Raw genomic sequence first — 25,394 nt, 5'->3', positions numbered from 1 at the left:
AAATCTGAAAGAGGAATTAAAGAAACACTCCCATTTACCGTTGCAACAAAAAGAATAAAATACCTAGGAATAAACCTACCTAAGGAGACAAAAGACCTGTATGCAGAAAACTATAAGACACTGATGAAAGTAATTAAAACTGATACAAACAGAGGGAGAGATATACCATGTTCTTGGACTGGAAGAATCAACATTGTGAAAATGACTCTACTATCCAAAGCAATCTACAGATGCAATGCAATTCCTATCAAACTACCAATGGCATTTTTCACTGAAGTGGAAGAAAAGATTACACAATTTGTATGGAAACACAAAAGACTCCAAATAGCCAAAGCAATCTTGAGAAAGAAAAACAAAAAACAAAAAAAAAACAGAGGTGGAAGAATCAGGCTCCCTGATTTCAGACTATACTACAAAGCTACAGTAATCAAGACAGTATGGTACTGGCACAAAACAGAAATATAGATCAATGGAACAGGACAGAAAGGTCAGACATAAACTCACACACATATGGTCACCTTATTTTTTATAAAGGAGGCAAGAATATACAATGGAGCAAAGACAGCGTCTTCAAAAAATGCTGCTGGGAAAACTGGACAGCTACATGTAAAATAATGAAATGAGAACACTCCCTAACACCATACACAAAAATAAACTCAAAATGGATTAAAGACCTAAATGTAAGGTCAGACAGTATAAAACTCTTAGAGCAAAACATAGGAAGAACACTCTTTGACAAAAATCACAGCTACATCTTTTTTGACCCCCCTCCTAGAGTAATGGAAAGAAAAAGAAAAATAAACAAATGGGACCTAATGAAACTTAAAAGCTTTTGCACAGCAAAGGAACTCTTAAACAAGACGAAAAGACAACCCTCAGAATGGGAGAAAATATTTTCAAATGAAGCAACTGACAAAAGGATTCATCTCCAAAATATACAAGCAGCTCATGCAGCTCAATATCAGAAAAACAAACAACCCAAGCGAAAAATGGGCAGAAGACTTAAATAGACATTTCTCCAAAGAAGCTATACAGATTGCCAACAAACACATGAAAGGATGCTCAGCATCACTAATCATTAGAGAAATGCAAATCAAAACTACAATGAGGTATCACTTCACACTGGTCAGAATGGCCATCATCAAGAAATCTACAAACAATAAATGCTGGAGAGGGTGTGGAGAAAAGTGTCTCTTGCACTGTTGGTGGGATGTAAATTGATACAGCCACTCTGGAGAACAGTATGGAGGTTCCTTAAAAAACTAAAAATAGAACTACCATACCACCCAGCAATCCCACTGCTGGGCATATACCCTGAGAACACCATAATTCAAAAAGAGTCATGTACCACAATGTTCATTTCAGCTCTATTTACAATAGCTGGGACATGGAAACAACCTAAGCGTCCATCGACAGATGAATGAATAAAGAAGATGTGGCACATATATACAATGGAATATTACTCAGCCATTAAAAGAAATGAAATTGAGTTATTTGTAGTGAGGTGGATGGACACAGAGTCTGTCATACGGAGTGATGTAAGTCAGAAAGAGAAAAACAAATACTGTATGCTAACACATATATATGGAATCTAAAAAAAAAAGGTTCTGAAGAACCTAGGGGCAGGACAGGAATAAAGACAGAGACGTAGAGAATGCACTTGAGTACACGGTAAGTGGGAAGGTTAAGCTGGGATGAAGTGAGAGAGTGGCATTGACATATATACACTACCAAATATAAAATAGATAGCTAGTGGGAAACAGCTGCATAGCACAGGGAGATCAGCTTGGTGCTTTGTGACCACCTAGAGGGGTGGCATAGGGATGGTGGGAGGGAGATGCAAGAAGGAGGGGATATGGATGTATGCATACAGCTGATTTGCTTTTTTATACAGCAGAAACTAACACAACATTGTAAAGCAATTTTACTCCAATAAAGATGTTAAAAAAATTGTAAACACAAAGAAAAGTAAATAATTCTAAATACAAAAAAAAAAAAAAAAGAAGAAGAAGATACACAGATGGCAAAAAAGAAAACAAGAAATTCTGCCAAGCCTCCTTTGCCAGAAGGAGAGCCTTCCTCCCTGGTCTGAGGAGAAAAGCCTCCTCTTGCCTGAAGAAACTAACAGCCTCTCCTGAGGTAGCTGTCCTGATAGGACTGCCGTGGAAAATACAGAATGCTCTGTTAAATTTGAATTTCAGAAAAACAAGAATATTTCTAAGTATATCCCAAATATTGCATGGCACATATTAATACTACAGAAATATTTGTTGCTTCTCTGAATTCAAATTTAATTGGGCATCTTGCATTTTTATTTACTAAGTCTGGCAACCCAAATTGCAGGGACTGCTGATTTTCCTCAGGACCTATCCCTACCACCTTGCATTGTTTCTAGTCCTCTAACCAGATTCAAGCCCTGACAGGACCAGGGAGATTTGGGGAAATAAAACTTATGACCTGTGAGAAAGTATAAAATACAGCAAAAGAATTGAGATTCTGAATTCAACGTGTTAGTTTGAGTGTGGCCTAACAGAATGAAGTTGAAAAGCAGAACATTATTAGGGCACTGCAGAGGAAAACATCCTGTGGCCTACGGACTTAGGAATGCTAGAGTGGATTTATTATGTAAGACCTGTTCATCTACTCCCTAATTATCTCCATGGTGCACATAGGTTGAAAGTGAGACCTTTTACCCAAGGCTTTGAGAAATACATTTATGCAGAAGTTTCAGCATCCTTGAAGAACTCTGTGATGGCTATTCTCCATAGGCCAGGAATGACAGTAGGAATGGTAGCTATTAAATGGGGTTACCTGAATCCAATGGGGATGAAAGGACCTCAGGGTCACAGAGGCCAAGTGGTAGCACTTAACTGTCAGAGACAACTGAAGCAGAAATCAGAATGATTTTCCTGCAAAGATCTTTGTCATTGGCTCATTGATCATAGAATCTCTAAAACTGAAGCAGATGGATAGTGGTCTAAAGTTTTAGTTGATTTGTATTAGCAGAGAAGATCTAGGTCTAGTGAAGAGAAGTCTGACTTGAATCACTACAAAAGAGAGTTGTGGTTATTTGTCAACCAGTTCTAAGACTTGAGAACCAGTTTAGAGACCCAGAGCAGCTTCAATAAAACAGGAGATTGGCTCTTCTTGAGGAAGAGGAAGCAACTGCTGCACAGCCAAAATGTATACTGTAAGTTTCCTCCCTATCATTCACCAAGGAGGCTTAAAGCCACTTGCCAGGGTTGGATATACAAAAGGTTACAGAATTAAAGATAGAGACAAAAATATGGAAATATGTCAAGGCGTATTATTTTTAATATAATGAGATCTTGTATAGTCTTGTATAAATTGTGTATAAAACATATTATTTTGTCATCTGATTTTCTTCACAGAAATATATATAATACTCATCTTTATAAATATTAAGTGTTTTTCCATAATATCTTTTTATGGCTGAATAAATTTCCAGTGTATGGATGTATTTCTTCTAATTCTGCATGGCTATTTTATGCTTCTTAGGGAATTCTCTGTAGTCACTTTTAACATGTTTTTTGCTTCCAATAGGTTATTTCCAAACCATATTAGGAACCATGCAGTGCATTTAGGTTAGTTTAACATGTTTGCCATTATAAAGTATGCTGCAATAAAAAGTTTACAATCTGTTTATTTTCTAAGTATAAATTCTAAGAAGTGGGTCAAAATGTATGCCCATTTTTGAGGCTTATATTACATTATGACTTTCAAGAGAGTGTGTTGAACCACTGACACGTGAAAGTGTGAATTCCTCCACAGCTTCATCAAACCTCAAAGAGCATCACTTTAAAAATCTTTACTAATTTTCTAAGCAGGATGGTTATTATACTGGGGATGGCAGAACCAACATAATTCCAAATTAACTGAAGTAAAAATAAAGTTTGAAGACTTTTATGCATTTAAGTCCTGAGGTTCAGAAAAGGCACAACCCAGGATAAAGAAGAACTTAAGAAAACAGTTGCCAGGACCCCACATGTATTTTTGAGACCATTATAGCTGTCTTCAGCCATCTGAATGACAGAATGCAAAAATCAATTAAGATTTTTATAGCTCCAGGGGGAAAGTGAGAATTTATTGGTAAAGGTGATAGAAAAGAATATTTCAACTCACTCTCACAAATAGGTGGGTCATTATCCCAGGTGACAGAGTTGCCAGAGATGACGCATGCAGCAGAGGATTTACCGATGAGTCGGTATCTAGAGGCAAAGAATAATGAATGTTATAATCTAAATAAACACTTAATCCTGCTTAAATTGCTGCTTACAAGAGATTACAATCTTGGAGAATTCAGAAGGACAATTTCCATTTGTCAAAGTACTATTGCTTTCCCAACTTTTGTGTCTTTATTTGGACTTTAAAATTATCTTATTCATGCCTTCTAAATTAGATGAGATGTCTCTTCTTTATTAGGTTAAGGCACATTTTTTATATACATCTAAGATAAATAAGATTCATCAAACTATAACCAAAGGAAACCCAAGCAAGACAAAAACAGGTGAACACTTATTTCATATTATAAATTTTAGAGACAGAAATTCTCAATTAGTACGCCACAAGCTGTTCAAAGTTTGCCATACAATTTGGAAAACCTGATGACATTTATTTTTACTTCAACTGAAATTTTCTATAGTCATGGAATATTGGGCTGAACCATTCATGAAAATTGGTGGAGAGTAAGGCTGAACTTGATACTACTGCATGTTAAGATGAATAGTGTCAAGTAACAGTCAGGTGTTATTTGGTATAACTGAGAACACTGCCTTATGAATATATAAGAAACTATGGTGGCACAAACTTTATTCAAACATCAAAATGGGTCAAATGGAGATCAAATGAAAAGAGCTGTGGATGTTTTTGAAGAAACCTGAAGCACTGTTACATTGAAGCAGTGGTTATGTTGTATTTATTAATGCCTTCAGTATTGTTTTCAGGTTTTTAATGCCTTCCAGTACACCATCAAAAATGAAAATATTCTAAATTGCACTGAAAGAGTTTGATAGTTTCTGGCCTTACATTTAGGTCTTTAATCCATTTTGAGCTTATTTTTGTGTATGGTGTTAGGGAATGATCTAATCTCATACTTTTACATGTCCCTGTCCAGTTTTCCCAGCACCACTTATTGAAGAGGCTGTCCTTTCTCCACTGTACATTCCTGCCTCCTTTATCAAAGATAAGTTGACCATATGTGCGTGGGTTTATCTCTGGGCTTTCTATCCTGTTCCATTGATCTATCTTTCTGTTTTTGTGCCAGTACCACACTGTCTTGATTACTGTAGCTTTGTAGTATAGTCTGAAGTCAGGGAGCCTGATTCCTCCAGCTCCGTTTTTTTTTTTTTTTTTTTTTTTTTCTTTTTGTGGTATGCGGGCCTCTCACTGTTGTGGCCTCTCCCGTTGCGGAGCACAGGCTCCGGACGCGCAGGCCCAGCGGCCATGGCTCACGGGCCCAGCCGCTCCGCGGCATATGGGATCCTCCCAGACCGGGGCACGAACCCGTATCCCCTGCATCGGCAGGCGGACTCTCAACCACTGCGCCACCAGGGAGGCCCTCCAGCTCCGTTTTTCATTCTCAAGATTGCTTTGGCTATTCGGGGTCTTTTGTTTCTCCAAACAAATTTTGAAATTTTTTGTTCTAGTTCTGTGAAAAATGCCAGTGGTAGTTTGATAGGGATTGCATTGAATCTGTAGATTGCTTTGGGTAGTAGAGTCATTTTCACACTATTGATTCTTCCAATCCAGGAGCATGGTATATCTCTCCATCTATTTGTATCATCTTTAATTTCTTTCATCAGTGTCTTATAATTTTCTGCATACAGGTCTTTTGTCTCCTTAGGTAGGTTTATTCCTAGATATTTTATTCTTTTTGTTGCAATGGTAAATGGGAGTGTTTTCTTGATTTCATTTTCAGATTTTTCATCATTAGTGTACAGGAATGCCAGAGATTTCTCTGCATTAATTTTGTACCCTGCTACTTTACCAAATTCACTGATTAGCTCTAGTAGTTTTCTGGTTGCACCTTTAGGATTCTCTATGTATAGTATCATGTCATCTGCAAACAGTGACAGCTTTACTTCTTCTTTTCCAATTTGGATTCCTTTTATTTCCTTTTCTTCTCTGATTGCTGTGGCTAAAACTTCCAAAACTAAGTTGAGTAAGAGTGGTGAGAGAGGGTAGCCTTGTCTTGTTCCTGATCTTAGTGGAAATGGTTTCAGTTTTTCACCATTGAGGACAATGTTGGCTGTGGGTTTGTCATATATGGCCTTTATTATGTTGAGGAAAGTTCCCTCTATGCCTACTTTCTGCAGGGTTTTTATCATAAATGGGTGTTGAATTTTGTCGAAAGCTTTCTCTGCATCTATTGAGATGATCATATGGCTTTTCTCCTTCAACTTGTTAATATGGTGTATCACATTGATTGATTTGCGTATACTGAAGAATCCTTGCATTCCTGGAATAAACCCCACTTGATCATGGTGTATGATCCTTTTAATGTGCTGTTGGATTCTGTTTGCTAGTATTTTCTTGAGGATTTTTGCATCTATGTTCATCAGTGATATTGGCCTGTAGTTTTCTTTCTTTGTGACATCCTTGCCTGGTTTTGGTATCAAGGTGATGGTGGCCTCATAGAATGAGTTTGGGAGTGTTCCTTCCTCTGAAATTGTTTGGAAGAGTTTGAGAAGGATGGGTGTTAGCTCTTCTCTAAATGTTTCATAGAATTCGCCTGTGAAGCCATCTGGTCCTGGGCTTTTGTTTGTTGGAAGATTTTTAATCACAGTTTCAATTTCAGGGCTTGTGATTGGTCTATTCATAGAGGAAAACATAGGCAGAACACTCTATGATATAAATCACAGCAAGGAGGAGGACCCACCTCCTAGAGAAATGGAAATAAAAACAAAGATAAACAAATGGGACCTAATGAAACTTCAAAGCTTTTGTACAGCAAAGGAAACCATATACAAGACCAAAAGACAACCCTCAGAATGGGAGAAAATATTTGCAAATGAAGCAACTGACAAAGGATTAATCTCCAAAATTTATAAACAGCTCATGCAGCTCAATAGCAAAAAAACAAACAACCCAATCCAAAAATGGGCAGAAGACTTAAATAGGCATTTCTCCAAAGAAGATATACAGACTGCCAACAAACACATGAAAGAATGCTCAACATCATTAATCATTAGAGAAATGCAAATCAAAACTACAATGAGATATCATCTCACACCAGTCAGAATAGCCATCATCAAGAAATCTAGAAACAATAAATGCTGGAGAGGGTGTGGAGAAAAGGGAACACTCTTGCACTGCTGGTGGGAATGTGAATTGGTACAGCCACTATGGAGAACAGTATGGAGGTTCCTTAAAAAACTAAAAATAGAACTACCATATGATCCAGAAATCCCACTACTAGGCATATACCCTTAGAAAACCATAATTCAAAAAGAGACATGTACCAAAATGTTCATTGCAGCTCTATTCACAATAGCCCAGAGCTGGAAACAACCTAAGTGTCCATCATCGGATGAATGGATAAAGAAGATGTGGCACATATATACAATGGAATATTACTCAGCCATAAAAAGAAACGAAACTGAGCTATTTGTAATGAGGTGGATAGACCTAGAGTCTGTCATACAGAGTGAAGTAAGTCAGAAAGAGAAAGACAAATACCGTATGCTAACACATATATACGGAATTAAAAAAAAATGTCATGAAGAACCTAGGGGCAAAACGGGAATAAAGACACAGACCTACTTGAGAATGGACTTGAGGATATGGGGAGGGGGAAGGGTAAGCTGTGACAAAATGAAAGAGAGGCATGGACATATATACACTACCAAACGTAAGGTAGATAGATAGTGGGAAGCAGCCGCAGAGCACAGGGAGATCAGCTCGGTGCTTTGTGACTGCCTACAGGGGTGGGATGGGGAGGGTGGGAGGGAGGGAGATGCATGAGGGAAGGGATGTGGGAACAGATGTATATGTATGACTGATTCACTTTGTTATAAAGCAGAAACTAATAAAAAAATAAAATAAAATAAAATAAAATAAAATAAAAAATAAATAAATTGCACTGAAAACACACATACACACAGACAACAAATGGAGTAAAGGAAAGCTGCAGTCTTTCCACTATGTGTGCACCTCTTCCTTCCTGTTTGCCATAGGAGCGGAGAATCATGGAGACTCCTCTGGTTTTTGACTTCATAAAGATTATTTCTTAAAGTGCTCTTTTTGATTTTCTAATCAAGAGGATTGGGATAAAAATGGTGAAGCAAGTTCTAACTTGAGTTAGAATTCTTCTGAAACGTTTTGTTTTGTTTTATTTTTTTGCATGTTGCCACATGATAGAAGAATGATTTATTAGAACAAATTCCATAACATAACAAATTCCATAACAAATCATATAAAATAACCATTTTCTGAAAGACATCCATAAGGCCACTTGAGGACAAATGCACAGACGTGCCCCCAAGAAGCTAGACAAATAAGTTACCAATCCCATGTCTGGTGTGAGTGGAGGAGCCCTCCTGCTGCTATCTTGAAGTCTAGGTCTCACCAACCAGGCTCTGCTGATGCTGCCACTGCAGGCAGAATAAGGCTCACATGCGGGGGCATGAGATATGTCAGTGCACCCAGGTTCGGCTATTGACACAGCTGCTGGTGGACTGGAACCTGCTGCTTCCCATGGGTGTGTGACATGGGAAAGATAGACTTCCCCCATCCCCAATTTCTCCTTATGCTGCTAATTTAGGCAGATTGGGCCACCACTATCACTAAGTATGGGTCTCCCTACTACATCCCTGCTGAGCTTTCCCTTCCCCAGTCCTTTAACAGGGGAGTAGGCTTCTCTCTCTTTCTGCTTGTTGACTGTTCTGGTTTACAGTCTTCTATAGCACCCATCCTGAGAGATAAAAAGAAAACGCAGGGAACTCACTTCAGGGTCATTCTTTAAGTTCTGGGGTCCTTAGCCAGTCCACTTTCTTTCTACCTTTTGTGGTCCTTTTATAGTTGTATCTTGAACAATTTCTAGGGTATTTAGTTATGTGTAGAGAGAGAAGCAGGGAAAAGTGAATCTGGAACTGGAATTTCAGTAACAGCTCTTTAAAAGCTGATTACAAAAGTTAATACTCAGTCTTTGTAGAAAAAATGTGAAAGATACAGAAAATTCCAGTAATGGAAAAAAATTACCTAAACTGTATCTTACAACATAGTTAATGGTTTAGAGAAGTGCTTCTCCAAAGTGTTATTTGCACAGAAATCACCAGGGGATCTTGTGAAAATATGATTCTGATTCAGTGGGTATGAAAATTCTGCATTTCTAACAAGCTCCCAGGAGATGCTGACCTTGCTGGTCTGTGCACCATGCTCTGGGTCAAGAACTTACAGAAAATTCTTTCGGTTTCTTACATGAAGAGATATACATGTAACATGGATGTCAGCTGTCAAGTAGGTGAGGTTAAACTGGGCCAGGACCTAATTTAATTACATTTAATTATGGGATTTAAAAAATTAGGTCATTTAGCCCTGACCTAAAGTTATATTCTCTACTAATCTCTTTCAGCAATAAAGATATAATTTGATCTTCATCTGTCTGATGCCTCAGCTGGTCCAGAAATTTGGTGGTGAAGATATATGTATTGTTTATTGGAATCCCTCAAACCCCAGCAAATATATTATAATCAATCTCCGATATTTTTATTGGCAGAATAATATTCCATCCCATGAATGGACCGTAATTTACTCAAATAATCCCCTGTTGTTGAACATTAAGATGTTTTCCATTCCAACCTTTCCAAGCCTTTAGAGTCTAAAAGACTTCAAAAAGGAAGACTGTTAAGTTTGATTTCTTGGCAAAAGTGTATTGCCTAAACTGTGTTAAATGGTATAAATTTGTATCAATGTATACTGCCACCAGGAGTTTATGTCAATGCCCATTACCCTGAACTTCAAAACTAACAGCTACACAGAGGGATTTTTGTGTATTTTGTTTATTGCTGTATCTCCAGCTTCCAGAATAGTACCTATTCTTAGTATTTGTGGGCTCTGAATAAATACTTTTGGATTGAATAAGTGGTTAAAGTAGCATATTATTGTTATTTTCATTTGTATTAATTTTATTAATAGCAAGGCCAGACTCTTCCACATGTATTTACCATTTGTACCTTTTTCTTTTAATTGTCACTTTGTATCTTTTGATCATTTCTCTATTTAGGTGTTCATATTTTGTTTGTAAGGGCTTTTTATATATTTTGTGGTTTTTCATTTGTATTTTATTTGTTTTTAGTATTTGTGTATGTGTCAATTCTATTAACCTCTCTGTGGATTCTGCCTTTGCTTGAAATGAACCCACTGACTTGGAATGTCCCTAAATCTGATACGTATTTATTTATTTATACATAATTATTATTTTCAGTTGTGTTTAAGCCGTGACTTCTACAGACACACTGGTAGGCAGGGCTGATCCCCAGCCCAGTTTGTCTGTGAGGCCTGGTTGCCACTTCTGTGGGCTCGCTAGTGGGAAGGGCTAGGTCCCCATAATGCAAAGTTATTACAATATTACTGCCTATATTCTCTATGCTGTACATTACATCCTGTGATTTATTTATTTTATAACTGGAAGTTTATACCTCTTGATCTCCTTTACCTGTTTCACCCAACCCCCTATCCCCTTCCCTTTGATGACCACCAGTTGTTCTCTGTATCTGTGAGTCCATTTCTGCTTTGCTTTGTTTTGTTTGTTCACTTGTTTTGTTTTTTGGATTCCACATATAAGTGAAATCATATTTGTCTTTCTTTGTCTAACTTATTTCACTTAACATTATGCCCTCTAGGTCCATTCATGTTGTCACAAATGACAAGATTTCATTCTTTTTTATGGCTGAGTGATATTGTTTTGTATATATACTCCATCTTCTTTATCCATTTACCTATCAATGACACTTAGGTTGTTTCCATATCTTGATTATTGTACATAGATATATTTATGTTATGTCCTCTTCTTGGATTTATCCCTTTATCATTATGTAATGTCCTTCTGTGTCTTCTGTTACAGTCTTTGTTTTAATATTGTCTAATATTATTATTTTGTTTAATATAAGTCTTGCTGTTCCAGCTTTCTTTTTGTTTACATTTGTGTGGAATATCTTTTTCTATCCTTTCACTTCCAGTCTGGGTGTGTCTTTAGATTTGAAGTGAGTCTCTTGTAGACAGCATATATATGGGTCTTGTTTTCTTAATCCATTCAGCCACCCTGTATCTTTTTTGGGGGGGGTATAGTTGCTTTACAATGTTGCATTGGTTTCTGCTGTACAACAAAGTGAATCAGCTATATGTATATACATATCCCCTCCCTCTCGGACCTCCCTCCCACCCCACTCCATCCCACCCACCTAAGTCACCACAGAGCACTGAGCTGAGCTCCCTGTGATATACTGCAGTTTCCCCCTAGCTAGCTATTTTACACATGGTAGTGTATATATGTCAGTCCCAATCTCTCAATTCATCCCAACTCCCCTTCTCCCCACATGTCAACACGTCCGTTCTCTATGTCTACGTCTCTATTCCTGCTCTGCAAATATGTACCTGTACCATTTTTCTAGATTCCACATATATGCCTTAATATACAATATTTGTTTTTCTCTTTCTGACTTACTTCACTCTGTACAAGAGACTCTAGGTCTATGCACATCTCTACAAATGACCCAATTTCATTCCTTTTTATGGCTGGGTAATATTCCATTGTATATATGTGCCACATCTTCTTTATCCATTCATCTGTCGATGGACATTTATATTGCTTCCACGCCCTGGTATTGTAGATAGAGTTGCAATGAATATTGGGGTGCTTGTGTCTTTTTGAATTATGGTTTTCTCAGGATATATGCCCCTTAGTGGGATTGCTGGATCATATGGTAGTTCTATTTTTAGTTTTTTTAAGTAACCTCCATACTGTTCTCCATAGTGGCTGTATCAATTTACATTCCACCAACAGTGCAAGAGGGTTCCCTTTTCTCCACACCCTCTCCAGCATTTAGTGTTTGTAGATTTTTTGATGGTGGCCATTCTGACTGGTGTGAAGTGATACCTCATTGTAGTTTTGATTTGCATTTCTCTAATAATTAGTGATGTTGAGCAGCTTTTCATGTGCCTTGTGGCCATTTGTGTGTCTTCTTTGGAGAAATGTCCATTTAGGTCTTCTGCCTATTTTTGGATTGGGTTGTTTTTTTGATATTGAGCTGCATGAGCTGCTTGTATATTTTGGAGATTAATCCTTTGTCAGTTGCTTCGTTTGCAAATATTTTCTCCCATTCTGAGGGTTGTCTTTTCATCTTGTTTATGGTTTCCTTTGCTGTGCAAAAGCTTTTAAGTTTCATTAGGCCCCATTTGTTTATTTTTGTTTTTATTTTCATTTCTTTAGGAGGTGGGTCAAAAAAGATCCTGCTGTGATTTATGTCAAAGAGTGTTCTGCCTGTTTTCCGCTAAGAGTTTTATAGTTTCTGGCCTTACATTTGGTCTTTAATCCATTTTGAGTTTATTTTTGCATATGGTGTTAGGGAGTGCTCTAATTTCATTCTTTTCCCAGCACCACTTATTGAAGAGACTGTCTTTTTTCCATTGTATATTCTTGCCTTCTTTGTCATAGATTAGGTGAACATAGCTGTGTGGGTTTATCTCTGGGCTTTCTATCCTGTACCATTGATCTATATTTCTGTTTTTGTGCCAGTACCATACTGTCTTGATTACTATAGCTTTGTAGTATAGTCTGAAATCAGGAAGCCTGATTCCTCCAGCTCTGTTTTTCTTTCTCAAGATTGCTTTGGCTATTTGGGGTCTTTTGTGTTTGTTTCCATACAAATTGTTAAATTTTTGTTCTATTTCTGTGAAAAATGCCATTGGTAATTTGATAGGGATTGCATTGAATCTGTAGATTGCTTTGGGTAGTAGAGTCATTTTCACAATATTGATTCTTCCAATCCAAGAACATTGTATCCTTTGATTAGAGTATTTCATTCATTTACATTTAAAGTAATTACTGATAGATAAGTAGTTTTTGCCATATTATTAATTGTTTTATGGTTGTTTTTGTAGTTCTTCTCTGTTCCTTTCTTCTTCTCTTGTTCTCTTCCCGTGTGATTGGATGACTCTCTCTAGCTTTATGTCTGTATTCTTTTCTCTTTATATTTTGTGTTATAGGTTTTTGGTTTATAGTTACCATGAGATTTACATATAGCAACCTATGTATATAGCAGCCTATCTTAATTTGATGGTTGCTTAAGTTGGAGCACATTCTAAAAGCACTGCATTTTTACTCCTTCCCCCATTTTATGTTTTTGACATAATATTTTACATCCTTTCATTCTGTGTATTGTTTAACTAATTATTTTAGATTTAGATGGATTTTACTACCTTTGTCTTTTAAACTTCATACTAGCTTTATAAGTGGTAGATCCACAACCTTAACTCTGTGTTTGCCTTTACTAGTGAGATATTTTTCCTTTCATAATTTTTTTTGTTTCTAGTTATGGCCTTTTCTTTTCCATTCATAGAAGTTCCTTTAATATTTCTTGTAAAGCTGGCTTAGTGGTGATGAACTTTTAGCTTTTGCTTGTCTGGGAGGCTCCATCTTTTCTTCAATTCTGAATGATAACTTTGTTGGGTAGAGTGTTCTTATAAGTTTTTTCCTTTCAGCACTTTGAAAATATTGTTCCAGTCCCTTCTGGCCTGTAAAGTTTTTGCCTAGAAATCAGTTGATAGTCTTATGGGGGTTTCCTTGTACATAACTTGTTTACTTCTTGTTCCTTTTAAGTTTCTCTCTTTAACTTTTGACGTTTTAATTGCAGTGTGTCTTCGTGTGGGTCTCTTTGGCTTCATCTTGTTTGGGACTCTCTGTGCTTCCTGGATTTTAATGTTTGTTTCCTTTGCCAGGTTAGGGAAGTTTCCAGCCATTATCTTTTCAAATAGGCTTTCTGTCCCTTTCTTTCTCTTTTCTCCTTCTGGGTCCCCTCTAATGAAAATGTTAGTATGCTTGATGTAGTCTCAGAGGTTCCTAAGGCTATCTTCATTTTTTAATTCCTTTTTTTCTTTTTGCTGTTCCAATTGGGTGATTTCCACTACTCTGTCTTCCAGATCACTGACCTGTTCTTCTGCATCCTCTATTCTGTAATTGATTCCCTCTAATGTATTTTTCATTTCAGTTATCGTATTCTTCAGTTCTGATTGGCTCTTGTTTGTATTTTCTATCTCTTTGTTCAAGTTCTCACTTTGTTCATCCATTCTCTCCTGAGTTTGATGAGCATCTTTATGACTATTACTTTGAACTCTTTATCTTGTAATTTGCTTATCTCCATCTTGTATATTTCTTTTTCTGGGGTTTTATCTTGTTCTTTCACTTGGAAGGTATTCCTTTGTCTCTTATTTTGTCTAACTCTCGGTGTTTGTTTTTAAACATTAGGTACATCAGCTACATCTCCCAACCTTAAAAGAGTGGCCTTATGTAGACAGTGTTATGTAGAGTCCAGTGGCATAATCCCCCCTGGTCACCCGAGCCAGGTGCTCAAGGTTAACCCCTGCATGGGCTGCCTGCATCCTCCTGTTGTGTTTAGGCCATGACTTCTACAGACACACTGGTAGGCAGGGTTGATCCCCAGCCCAGCTGTCTGTGAGGCCTGGTTGCAACTTCTGTGGGCTCGCTAGTGGGAAGGGCTAGGTCCCCAGAATGTGAACCACTTTGGAGGAGCACTGGTCCTGGGCAGAACCATGTACCAGGTAGGATGGGGTGGGAGCTTCTTTAGAGGGACTGGTTGAGGCAGGTGGGTTGGGTTGGGCAGGTACTTAGGGGAACGTTGAGGTGGGGCACACAGTGTTACCTGAGTTGATGGAGAGTGACAGAAAGGCACCTATCAGCACTGGGCCAGCTAGGTGTAAGGAGAAAAAAAAATGGCACCTACCAGCACTTCCATCCCCTGGTACCTGCCCCAGAATTAATCAATATATCTCCTCCTCATAAAGCCAAGGCATTTTTTAAGTTGCTGCTCTGTCTGTGCTGGGACCCAGAGCAAGTGAGCCCTTCAAGAGCAGTCTCCCGCTGCCCTCTGGCTCCCCTGAAACATAAGCCTGCTGGTTTACAAAGCCAGACACTATGGTGGTTTGTCTTCCCGGTGCAGGTGCCACAGGCTGGGGAGCCCAGTGTAGGTCTTGGACCCCTCACTCCTCAGGGGGGATCGCCATGGTTGTGATTTTCTTCTGGCTTGTGGGTCACTGCATTGGGGGGGGTGTTCTGACTAGACCACATCTCTTCCCCTCCTCTTCATCTCAATGTGGCCTTTTCTTTATATCCTTAGTTGTAGAAAATCTGTTCTGCTAGTCTTCAGGTGACTTTCAGAGACAGTTATTCTATATGTAGTTGTAGTTTTCGTATGTCTGTGGGAGAAGGTGAGGATTTTTCTACTCCACTGTCTTGATCTGGCCTCCAAATAGAGACTGTTTTAATTCCAAACAGAGATTGTTTTAATTCTCCTTTCCAATCTGGATGCCTTTTATTTCTTTTTCTTGACTAATTTCCTGGCTAGAACTTCCAGTATAATGTTAAATATTTGTGTGACAATTTTAATTTATATAAATGTGTATGTGATGTGGTATACATGTGTATCTGTTTATGTGTGTGTGTATGTGCTGTAGAAATATATTTCTTAGTTGTTGATCATGGTAAAATAAGTTTGAAAACCACTGTCCTAGAGAAACTTTTGCCCATGTGTACTAGGAGACATGTATGAGTATCTTTATATCAGGGATGCTTATAATAGCCAAAACAAAACAAAGCAAAACAAACTAGAAATAATCGAAATATCTAACAACAACAAAAAAAGAAATAAATTTTTCTGTATCCAGACAAGAGAACACTATCCTAAATGAAAATGAATTAACCACAACAACATGAATGAATGTCAGAAACAAACTATTAAATCAAAACTAATTTGCAAAGATGTTCATATAAAATCATGTCATTTATATAAAGTTAAAATATGTATAACTAAAAATATAATGATTAGGACTATGTACGGGAGAAAATGGAAAAGAAATGCAAGGGATAAACAAAATTCAGGATGGTGGTTACTTCTGGAGAAGTTTTGGAGGTGAAGGAATGGAAATTGGGAAAAGCACATAGTCAGCGTCAAAGGTACTAGTGATGTTTTTAAGGTGGGTGGCATATGCATTGAAATTCATTTTATTGTTATTACTATTTTTATGTTTCACTTATGTTATTTTGCGTGTATTGTAAGTAATAATAAGTAATAAAAACAGAACAAAAGTTAAGATATAAGGTGTCCCTATTTCTTTCCTAAATTGGTTGTCTCCCCTACAGATAAGCCAAGAGTATGTCCACAGCAAGATTCCTGTATTGTGTACACTTCTGGAGAGGTGCTATAACAATTAAGATTTGCCCATCCACCACATCTACTCCATCATCCCAAATAAACAACTCTTTCCTACTTTTTCCTGAGTCCAACATTTCTATCTCTTATTGCTTTGAGTTAAGAATATATGTGTGTTTGTTCCACATACTTCTTTAGAAGGCTGGTCCTTCTCATGTAGCAAATGCTTCACTTGGCTTTAGGTGCATTAATTTGGTGTGCAAACACTACCCTCACCCCTCCAATTTCTAGCATGGTTACAGGTTTTTTCCTATTTTTTCAAATATTTGTTTAGTCATTGCAAGGGTAGTTAAATGCCTGGATTCAAGGCACAACTTCTACTTAGAAATCTTACTGCTATGTTTTAAATGGACAGGTAGTTTGACTTTCCTTTCTGAGACTACTGTTTAGAGACTAGTGTTACAATTCTAGAACTGTCATTCCAAACAAAGCTACTGCCAACTCACCCTTCATTACAAGAATAAGTAACAGTTGATCCAAACTGGGTGTCTTTGTTGATGTCCATTTTGCCATTTATGAGATCTGGAAGAGATCCACATGATTTACCTATGGGAAAGAAGCAGAATGTGGGGACTGGGTGTAGAATACTCTGAACGTCTGTTAATACATAAGGTCCCAAACTGGCCATAGCTCTTGTAGTTCTATAGATTTGCCACCTTGAGGAAACTCACAAGACTGCCTCAGGATCAGCCACCTACTAAGCACCACTTTCAAAAAGACCTCCCTTCCAGATCTCATCCCCATATTTTTTTGCCTCTTAGAAAGATGTAAACTTTGCTTGTTACTAAAATGCTTACTCTGTAATTCAACCAGTGTACATCAAAAGTCTTGAAGTTTGGGATTCTCTCCCCACCTACATATTTCTTTCCTTTCCTGAGTCATTCATTACTTAGTTTCAGGTGTAAAAATGGGACACCCCTACTGAATTGAGATTTTCCCTCAGTCATGCCTTGTGATGGTCATTTCTCATGAAATGAACTTGTAATGAAGGTGCTAGGAACTCAAAGCAGTAGGAAGATATGACCTACAAGAATAACCCTCACATCTTTTTATACCTTAGGCAAAGTTACCAAGACACGTGTCTTTGTTTCAAAATTTGAACGACTGATCAGATCTTAAGGATTATTGACACAGACAGAGGAGTCCTCAGTCTAGAGTTACTTACGCCTACAGTTGTTTTCAGGGCTTGACCAGACAGAGTTTTGCAGGCAGGTGATAGAGAATTCTCTTCTGTAGTAACCAAGGCGGCATTTATACTTCAGAGATGTCCCAACAGGAAACTCATCTTTGTCAATCAGTTCGGTAGGCATGGCAAATGTAAGGTGCACCGGGGATTGGCATTGACCTGGAGAGCAAGACCACAGGGACGTCAAAGTTAGTAGAGAGGCCCTCCACTCCCACAGCTACGGGAGTGCCGCCCCCGGCAGGCTCCGCCAGAGCCTTCAGGGCCCACGGGCAAGCGGCGTGCTGCCGAGCCCCTGACGTTCCACGTGCCCTGGAATTGGCTCCTGCTCCGCGACTTTCCTGAGGAGCCGGCATGGCCACGGCTTTGGATCCCGCCGCCGGGGGTCTCGCATCCCGGGCAGGCGCTCGGCGTCCCGGAGCTGCCCCGAAAGTGTAAAATCGACGCGGGGGCTATGACTGAGCCTTCGGTTTCGCCCAGCAAGCGCCGCGACGGCGGGGACACTGGCGCCCCGGACGGCGCGGAGCGTGAGGGCCGCGGCCTGGAGACCGGCGAACCGCCGCTGCTGCAGCCGCCCGTGCGGCCCCGCGGGCCGGGGGAGGGGCGGCGGCGACGAAGGGGCGGGGCGCGCAGACTCCCTGCGGGGAGACTGGGGGGCCGCGCCGCGCCAGCTCAATGAAGAATTTTGGCAGTATAACAGCTTCCAGTGCTGGAGGAATCCTTTACCACCTATTGATCTGGCAGACATTGAAGGTGTAAGTGAAGACAACCCGACAAAAACACTTCCAGGCAAGAATGAAGTGGTTGAGATCAATATGGAGTCCTGCCAGAAGGAGCTGAAGAAATGGGTTTTCCTGAATTTGAGGAGACATCTCTAAGTGAATTTATGTCTTCTTAAGGAAAAAAGTTATTTTCCATACTTGATGTGATATCCTTCCCAAACCTGAAAAATGAGGAAACGTTGTTTTAAAGATAAATGCCTGCAGTCACTACTGTACCTCCCAATAGGGATTTGTCAAGGGTATAGCGCAGTTACAGGAGAAGTATTTTATGTATGCATTCTTAAGAAAAATTTATGTTTAGGTTCTAAATTTGAAGATATCAATCTTATACAAAGGAATTCTGACAGTTTTAGAAATAGATGGGAAACATTCAGATATTCCTCTTCTTGCACCAAAAAGTTAATTTGTGCTACATGAAATGAATATTGTTTGATAATAGTTTATTAATAAAATGCTTTCTAATACATTTCATCGACTCTTCTTCGTTGAACAAATAGCTGACTTAAACATCTATGCAAACTTAAAATGTGGGAGATTCTTTCTGAAATCTGATATTGTTTTTGTTTTGTTTTGTTTTGTTTATTTATTTTGGCTGCACGCAGGTTTTCTCTAGTTGCGGTGAGTGGGGACTACTCTTCTTTGCAGTGCACAGGCTTCTCACTGTGGTGGCTTCTCTTGTTGTGGAGCACAGGCTCTAGGCGCAAGGGCTTCAGTAGTTGTGACACGCGGGCTCAGTAGTTGTGGCTCACAGGCTCTAAAGCGCAGGCTCAGTAATTGTGGCTCACGGGCTCAGTTGCTCTGCGGCATGTGGGATCTTCCCAGACCAGGGGTCGAACCCGTGTCCCCTGAATTGGCAGGCGGATTCTTAACCACTTAACCACTGGCACCAGGGAACTCCCCCTGGTATTGTGCCCCCCCCTTTAGTTTATTTATTTACTTATTTTTAAATTGTTATTGGTATAGTTGATTTACAATGTTGTGTTAGTTTCTGCTGTACAGCAAAGTGAATCAGTTATACATATACATATATCCACTCTTTTCTAGATTATTTGCCCATATAGGTCATTACAGAGTATTAAGTAGAGTTCCCTGTGCTATACAGTAGGTCCTTATCCATGATCCATTTTATTTTATTTTTTAAAATTAAATTTAATTAATTAATTAATTTTTTTTTTTTACAACTTTATTGGAGTATAATTGCTTCACAATGGTGTGTTAGTTTCTGCTTTATAACAAAGTGAATCGGTTATACATATACATCTGCTCCCATATCCCTTCCCTCTTGCGTCTCCCTCCTTCCCACCCTCCCTATCCCACCCCTCCAGGTGGCCACAAAGCACCGATCTGATCTCCCTGTGCTATGTGGCTGCTTTCCACTAGCTATCTACCTTACGTTTGGTAGTGTATATATGTCCATGCCTCTCTCTCGCTTTGTCACAGCTTACCCTTCCCCCTCCATCATCGGATGAATGAATAAAGAAGATGTGGCACATATATACAATGGAATATTACTCAGCCATAAAAAGAAACGAAATTGAGCTAGTTGTAATGAGGTGGATGGACCTAGAGTCTGTCATACAGAGTGAAGTAAGTCAGAAAGAGAAAGACAAATACCGTATGCTAACATATATGTATATATATATATACATATGGTATTTAAGAAAAAAAAATGTCATGAAGAACCTAGGGGTAAAACAGGAATATTTTTTAATTTTTTAATTTTTAATTTTTTTTTATTTTTTAACATCTTTATTGGAGTATAATTGCTTTATGATGGTGTGTGCTTTTTATATTTATGTGCTTTTAAAAATATCTATTTATCTCAATAAGTATTAGACATGCATATTAGACATTCATAATGTGAAGGCAAGAAACCCCATGATTTTTGCTCCTCTAAACTAATACCTAGTCTAGGTGGCTAGCACTCAATTATAAGCAGTCTGTGCATATTTGTTGCAATGAATAGATGAATGATGAATTACCTACAAAACTTAAAAAAATCAAGGGTGCAGGCTATATCCCTAAAAGCTCTAATTCAGTGGTTGTGGGTTACAGCCCATGAAACTATCTTTTTAAAAAGCTTCACAGGTGATTTGGATAGATAACAGCACTTTGAGAACCACTGTGACAAACAGGAAAAAGCTACAAGTAAAAAACAACTCCTGTGATTTCAAATGTTATGCCTGCACCTTTTCTTTAGTTGATATGTGGGATGAGTGTAATTTTGATATTCGTCTCATCCATTGATGCTGGACAAGGGAAGAGATGCCAAATGGACCAAAAGGTGCCATTTGGACCAAATGGTGCCAAAAGTTTTACTAGGAGAGGCTGAATGTCACAGCAAAGCTCACAAGGAGAAGACAGAGATGTAAACCAAAAAACAAATGGAATGCATAGTTCTTGGAATGACATTACTTTCCTTTAGTTACCTAAAATTCTTACCTGAGTTCTGGGTATAGTATATGGAATAATTAAAAATTCAAATTTGGATAATACCCCAAATAAAAAAGAATCTGTGAAACTTCACCTGAGAAAGCTTGATCTAGTTTCTTTTTCCTCCTTCATTGCCAATCCCTCAAATTGTGGCTGGTTCCTAAGATAACTATATTAATATGAACTCTGTAAACTCAAGATCTACAAGAGTTTACAAAAAAACTTTTTGTATAGCTTTATTAAGATATATTAAATACAGTAAGTGTACAATGTGATGACTCTTGACATATGTATGCACCATGAAATGATCACCATAATCAAGACAACAAACATTTCCATCACACTCCCTACAGTTTCCTAATGTTTCTTTGTAATCCATCCATCTCTCTATCTCCTTCTCCAGGCAACCTCCAACCTGCTTCCTCTTACACAGATTGATCTGACTTCTAGAATTTCATATAAACTGAATCACTCAATTTGTACTTTTTATTTTTGTCTAGCTTTCACATAGCATAATTATTTTGAGAATAATCCAGGTGTTGCGTATAAAAATTTGCGTGGTTTTGTTTTGTTTGCTGAATAACATTCAGTTGCAAAAATACACCTTAACTTAGTTTACCCTTTCAGCTGTTGAAGGACTTTTGAATTGTTTCCAGTTGTTGGCTGTTACAAATAAAACCCTTATAAAAATTCATGAACAAGTCTTTAGGAGGACATATGCTTTCATTTCTCTTGACAAGATACCTAGGAGTGAAATGCTTAGATACGTGTGTGTTTAACTTTTTAAGAAACTGCCAAAACTCTGTTTCCAAAGTGGTTGTATCATTTTACCAATGAGCCATGTATGATAATTCTAGTTACTTCACCTTATAGCCAATACTTGGCATGGTCAGTTTTTAAAATTTTAGCCATTCTGGTGGGTGTATAGTGTCATCTCATTGTGATTTTTGTCTTGGATGACACAGTCCACTTTGAAATACACACCTGACTCAAAACTTCTACTCAAGGCAAGTTGATTTATTCTATACTATAAGTACAAACTACCTTTTGTTTCTTTCATGTCTGTTCAAACATGAGCTGACAACCTGGGTATGCTCTGCTCCCCATACTGCATATTCTCTTCTTTATTGAAGGGACCTGAAAATGTTTGCTTAAGTAACTCTTTAAGTTAAAGAAAAAAGGAGCATGCACTTTAACATTTATATGTATTTTATATTTAAATATATTTATATATTTTATGACCTATATTAAACGTTATATATTTGGTGTATTATATAATATATAATACGTACTACATACTTTGTTATAATGTATAATATAGATTAGATTTTCTATATGGCATAATATAAACTTTGGTAGTAAATAATATATGATAGTTAATATGCACATTATGTATTATATAGATTAATATTATATATAATCTATACAAACTATAAGAAGGTAATATTAGATATTACATTATCATATATATTATATAACGTAATAAAGTTATTATTATAATTATGTTTGCAATATACAATGTAATCATACATACTACATTATATAACAGCATAAATATAGCATAGTATGTTTTATAATATAAATATAACATTTAGGTATATAAAACAGTATGTTATATTACAGAATACAACATAATTATATTGTTAATTTATATGTAACATGTTATATTATGTATATTTAAATGTTAAATATATTTAAACATGTATATTTACCAAGTGAGGGCGCCAGAGTCTGCTGTATGTTCAAAGTGGTCCTAGTAATGCTTAACTAGTGTGCTAATTTTTATGTAAAATAAATATCCCTGTGAAACATGCTTTACAATCTCTTTTTTTTGGATTCACTCCTCTAGTACTCTTAAAGCCATGCTCCTTCCACTCAGGTGAATATCACTGGATCTCCCTTTTCAATCATCCCATCGGGCTCTTCTGTGACTTCCTAGTCATGGTTTTGTAGATCTCCATGGGAATTTTCAGGTTATAAAACCCTGTCACACACACTACCTCATCTGATTTTCACAATAACCCTCTCAGATAGCAGAATGTCAATTATGTTTATTTTATATGTGTGGACTCTCAAGATCAGGAACGTTAATTGACTCGCTGGGTTCAATGTTCCCAGCTAGTAAGTAGCAGAGGCTGGACAAACCAGAACGCTGGCATCCTAATTAAGGAGATTTCATAAAACCCCACCACCCTACCACCCTGTATGCATACACCTTGGAGGCATAGCTCTCTCTTACATTTCTTTCAAACCCCAAAGTGCTGTGCACACTGTCAGCATTCCACCAGCATTTTCTTTAGCTAAATTATTTTGGCAAGTAAATTACTAGATAGTTTAGTTTAGGCTGTTTCACATTTTGAAGTTATTTTGATGACCTTAGGAAATTTTTTTTTTGTAATTAATAGTGTCTGGCGGGGAGGGGGAAGGGTAAGCTGGGACGAAGTGAGAGAGTAGCACTGACATATATACACTATCAAATGTAAAATGGATGGCTCGTGGGAAGAAGCTGTCTTGCACAGGGAGATCAGCTAGGTGCTTTGTGACCACCTAGAGGGATGAGATAGGGAGGGTGGGAGGGAGACAAAAGAGGAAGGGGATATGAGGTTATATGTATACATATAGCTGATTCACTTTGTTATACAGCAGAAACTAACACAACATTGTAAAGCAATTATACTCCAATAAAGATGTTAAAAATAATTAGTTCCATAAACTGAACAAATATTACATTAAAAATAAAGAGATAAATTGACATTGAAAAAAATAGTGTCTGGGATTGTACTATAATAGTAATTTAATAAACACAGACAGGCTACAACAACATTCCAGTAAGAAGGGAGCCAGATAGCCACAAAGTCCACAAAAATTATAAGCACAGATTGCCTAACTTACTTGGCATGCTTCTCTTCTGAAAATAAAGCTTTAGGTTTTATCCCATTTCTTCAGTGAACAGGTTCTTTTATGACGTCTAAGGAGATAAGATATTAATAGCAATTTCTTTGGAAACTTGGTTTCCCTTTTCCTCTTAGAAGAGAAGTCACAATCAAATAATGAATGGGGCTTCCCTGGTGGCGCAGTGATTGAGAGTCCGCCTGCCGATGCAGGGGACACGGGTTCGTGCCCCGGTCCGGGAAGATCCCACATGCCGCGGAGCGGCTGGGCCCGTGAGCCATGGCCGCTGAGCCTGTGCGTCCAGAGCCTGTGCTCCGCAGCGGGAGAGGCCGCAGCGGTGAGAGGCCCGCGTACCGCACAAAAAATATATAAATAAATAAATAATAATGAATGCAAAACGTCTAGTGACAGCGAAGAGCAAACTGAGTTGTCAAGAAGAGGCTGGACAAAAAAAGACCGTCACTTCAACCAAGATGTTGACACGAGTCTGAGCAACTAAGAAGACTTCTAGGAAAGCCAAAAATAAGAAGAGAAGGGTTCTAATCTCTGTTTACCTGTTTGAAGCTAACGGAAGGAAGGGAGGATGCCACATCAAAATTTTCATGATAGTTTTGTTCTAAACAATTGGCTAAAATGGGACAATATGTAAACATCTCTACACTCTCCTTCTACTGGTAACCTTTACACTGAGGGTTCTGCAGCTTAGCTAGCTCTTCTAACCCCAAACACCTGGGGTCTGTAATGATGGCAGTGGTTGTTTGGGGTGTGGGTGGGGTGAATATAGCCGGATGCAAGGCACTTTTCAGGTGATAATTGCAACCCCCGGACTGCTTGTCCAAACACCCTCGTGAACAAAGAGCTGAAGTAATGACGGCAGGCCCTGTGTTAGACCTTTGACACACTTTATGCCATTTAGGTACCGACCCCATGAGGTACAGAGATCAGTATTCGCATTGACAGATGAAGAAACACATGTAGTAACTTTCCTCACAATTAATATGGTTCTAGGATTAGAACCCAAGTTTGTCGAATTTCCAACCCCTCTTTCTTTCCCTGTGATCAGCGCCACACCGCTATAAGCCAGTCTCCGTATGAACACAAAGGCAAGCAATTCCGTGCAGCACCTGTTCATCGTCTGCGCTGAGCACAACATAAGCCCCCCGAAGAGAGGAATTCGACCAGTGCCAGCAGGGTCCCGGGAAACAGAGGGGAATCCCGGAGCCGACTTGCCTTCTCGCGCGCTTAGCGCGTGGAAGGAGACACTTCGGACGCGAGGACCAGCGAGGCAGTGCCCGCCGCGCCCGCTCCCACGCCCTCCCGCATCTCACCCCAGGCCGCCGGCAGCGCGAGCAGCACCAGAACGGCCAGGAGGGCTCCTCCGGGACAGAAGGTAGGGAACGCTGGCGGCAGGAAAGGCTCCTGGCTCCTCGGAGAAGTGGCTCCCATCCTCCCCAAGGGCCTCGAGTAACCAGATGCGATCTCGGAGAAAATCGAAGTCAGGGGAAAGTGCAGCCGAGAGAAGTACCACACACCCGGTTCCGCTCCCAGGGTCTGAGAAGCGTGGCGGAGGTTCCGGGACAAAAAGCTTTTGACCACAACTTCCCCTTGGTGAGCAAGATCTTGTTTACTCCCAGTTTGCAT

At 38.7% G+C, this 25,394-nt stretch overlaps 2 protein-coding genes and 1 pseudogene across 3 annotated transcripts in view; 1 reads left to right on the top strand and 2 right to left on the bottom strand.

Moving 5' to 3' along the window:
* LOC308629602 (complement component receptor 1-like protein) overlaps positions 1 to 14,180 on the bottom strand; it is a gene marked incomplete at both ends in the record, with an annotated part of 31,914 nt that extends 17,734 nt beyond the window's left edge. The window contains 2 exons of the mRNA XM_081257632.1: positions 4,144 to 4,229; positions 14,167 to 14,180. Of these exons, the coding sequence (XP_081113758.1) occupies positions 4,144 to 4,229; positions 14,167 to 14,180 (100 nt within the window). The remainder of the gene's footprint in view (positions 1 to 4,143; positions 4,230 to 14,166) is intronic.
* A 2,701-nt stretch (positions 14,181 to 16,881) lies between these two features.
* LOC308629592 (complement component receptor 1-like protein) lies at positions 16,882 to 25,394 on the bottom strand (the record flags this gene model as incomplete). The annotated part of the gene is made up of 3 exons (XM_081257614.1): positions 16,882 to 17,009; positions 17,629 to 17,808; positions 25,082 to 25,394. The coding sequence occupies 3 exons, from the start codon at positions 25,392 to 25,394 to the stop codon at positions 16,906 to 16,908; spliced, it is 597 nt and encodes a 198-aa protein (XP_081113740.1). The 3' UTR covers positions 16,882 to 16,905.
* On the top strand, positions 17,897 to 18,661 carry LOC308612486 (uncharacterized protein C9orf40-like; annotated as a pseudogene). Its single transcript has one exon. The product of its transcript is annotated as an uncharacterized protein C9orf40-like (transcript).

Source organism: Mesoplodon bidens, assembly GCF_964165515.1.
Source record: "Mesoplodon bidens genome assembly, chromosome: 2".
Taxonomy (NCBI): domain Eukaryota; kingdom Metazoa; phylum Chordata; class Mammalia; order Artiodactyla; family Ziphiidae; genus Mesoplodon; species Mesoplodon bidens.
This window is presented reverse-complemented; position numbering and strand designations above follow the sequence as displayed.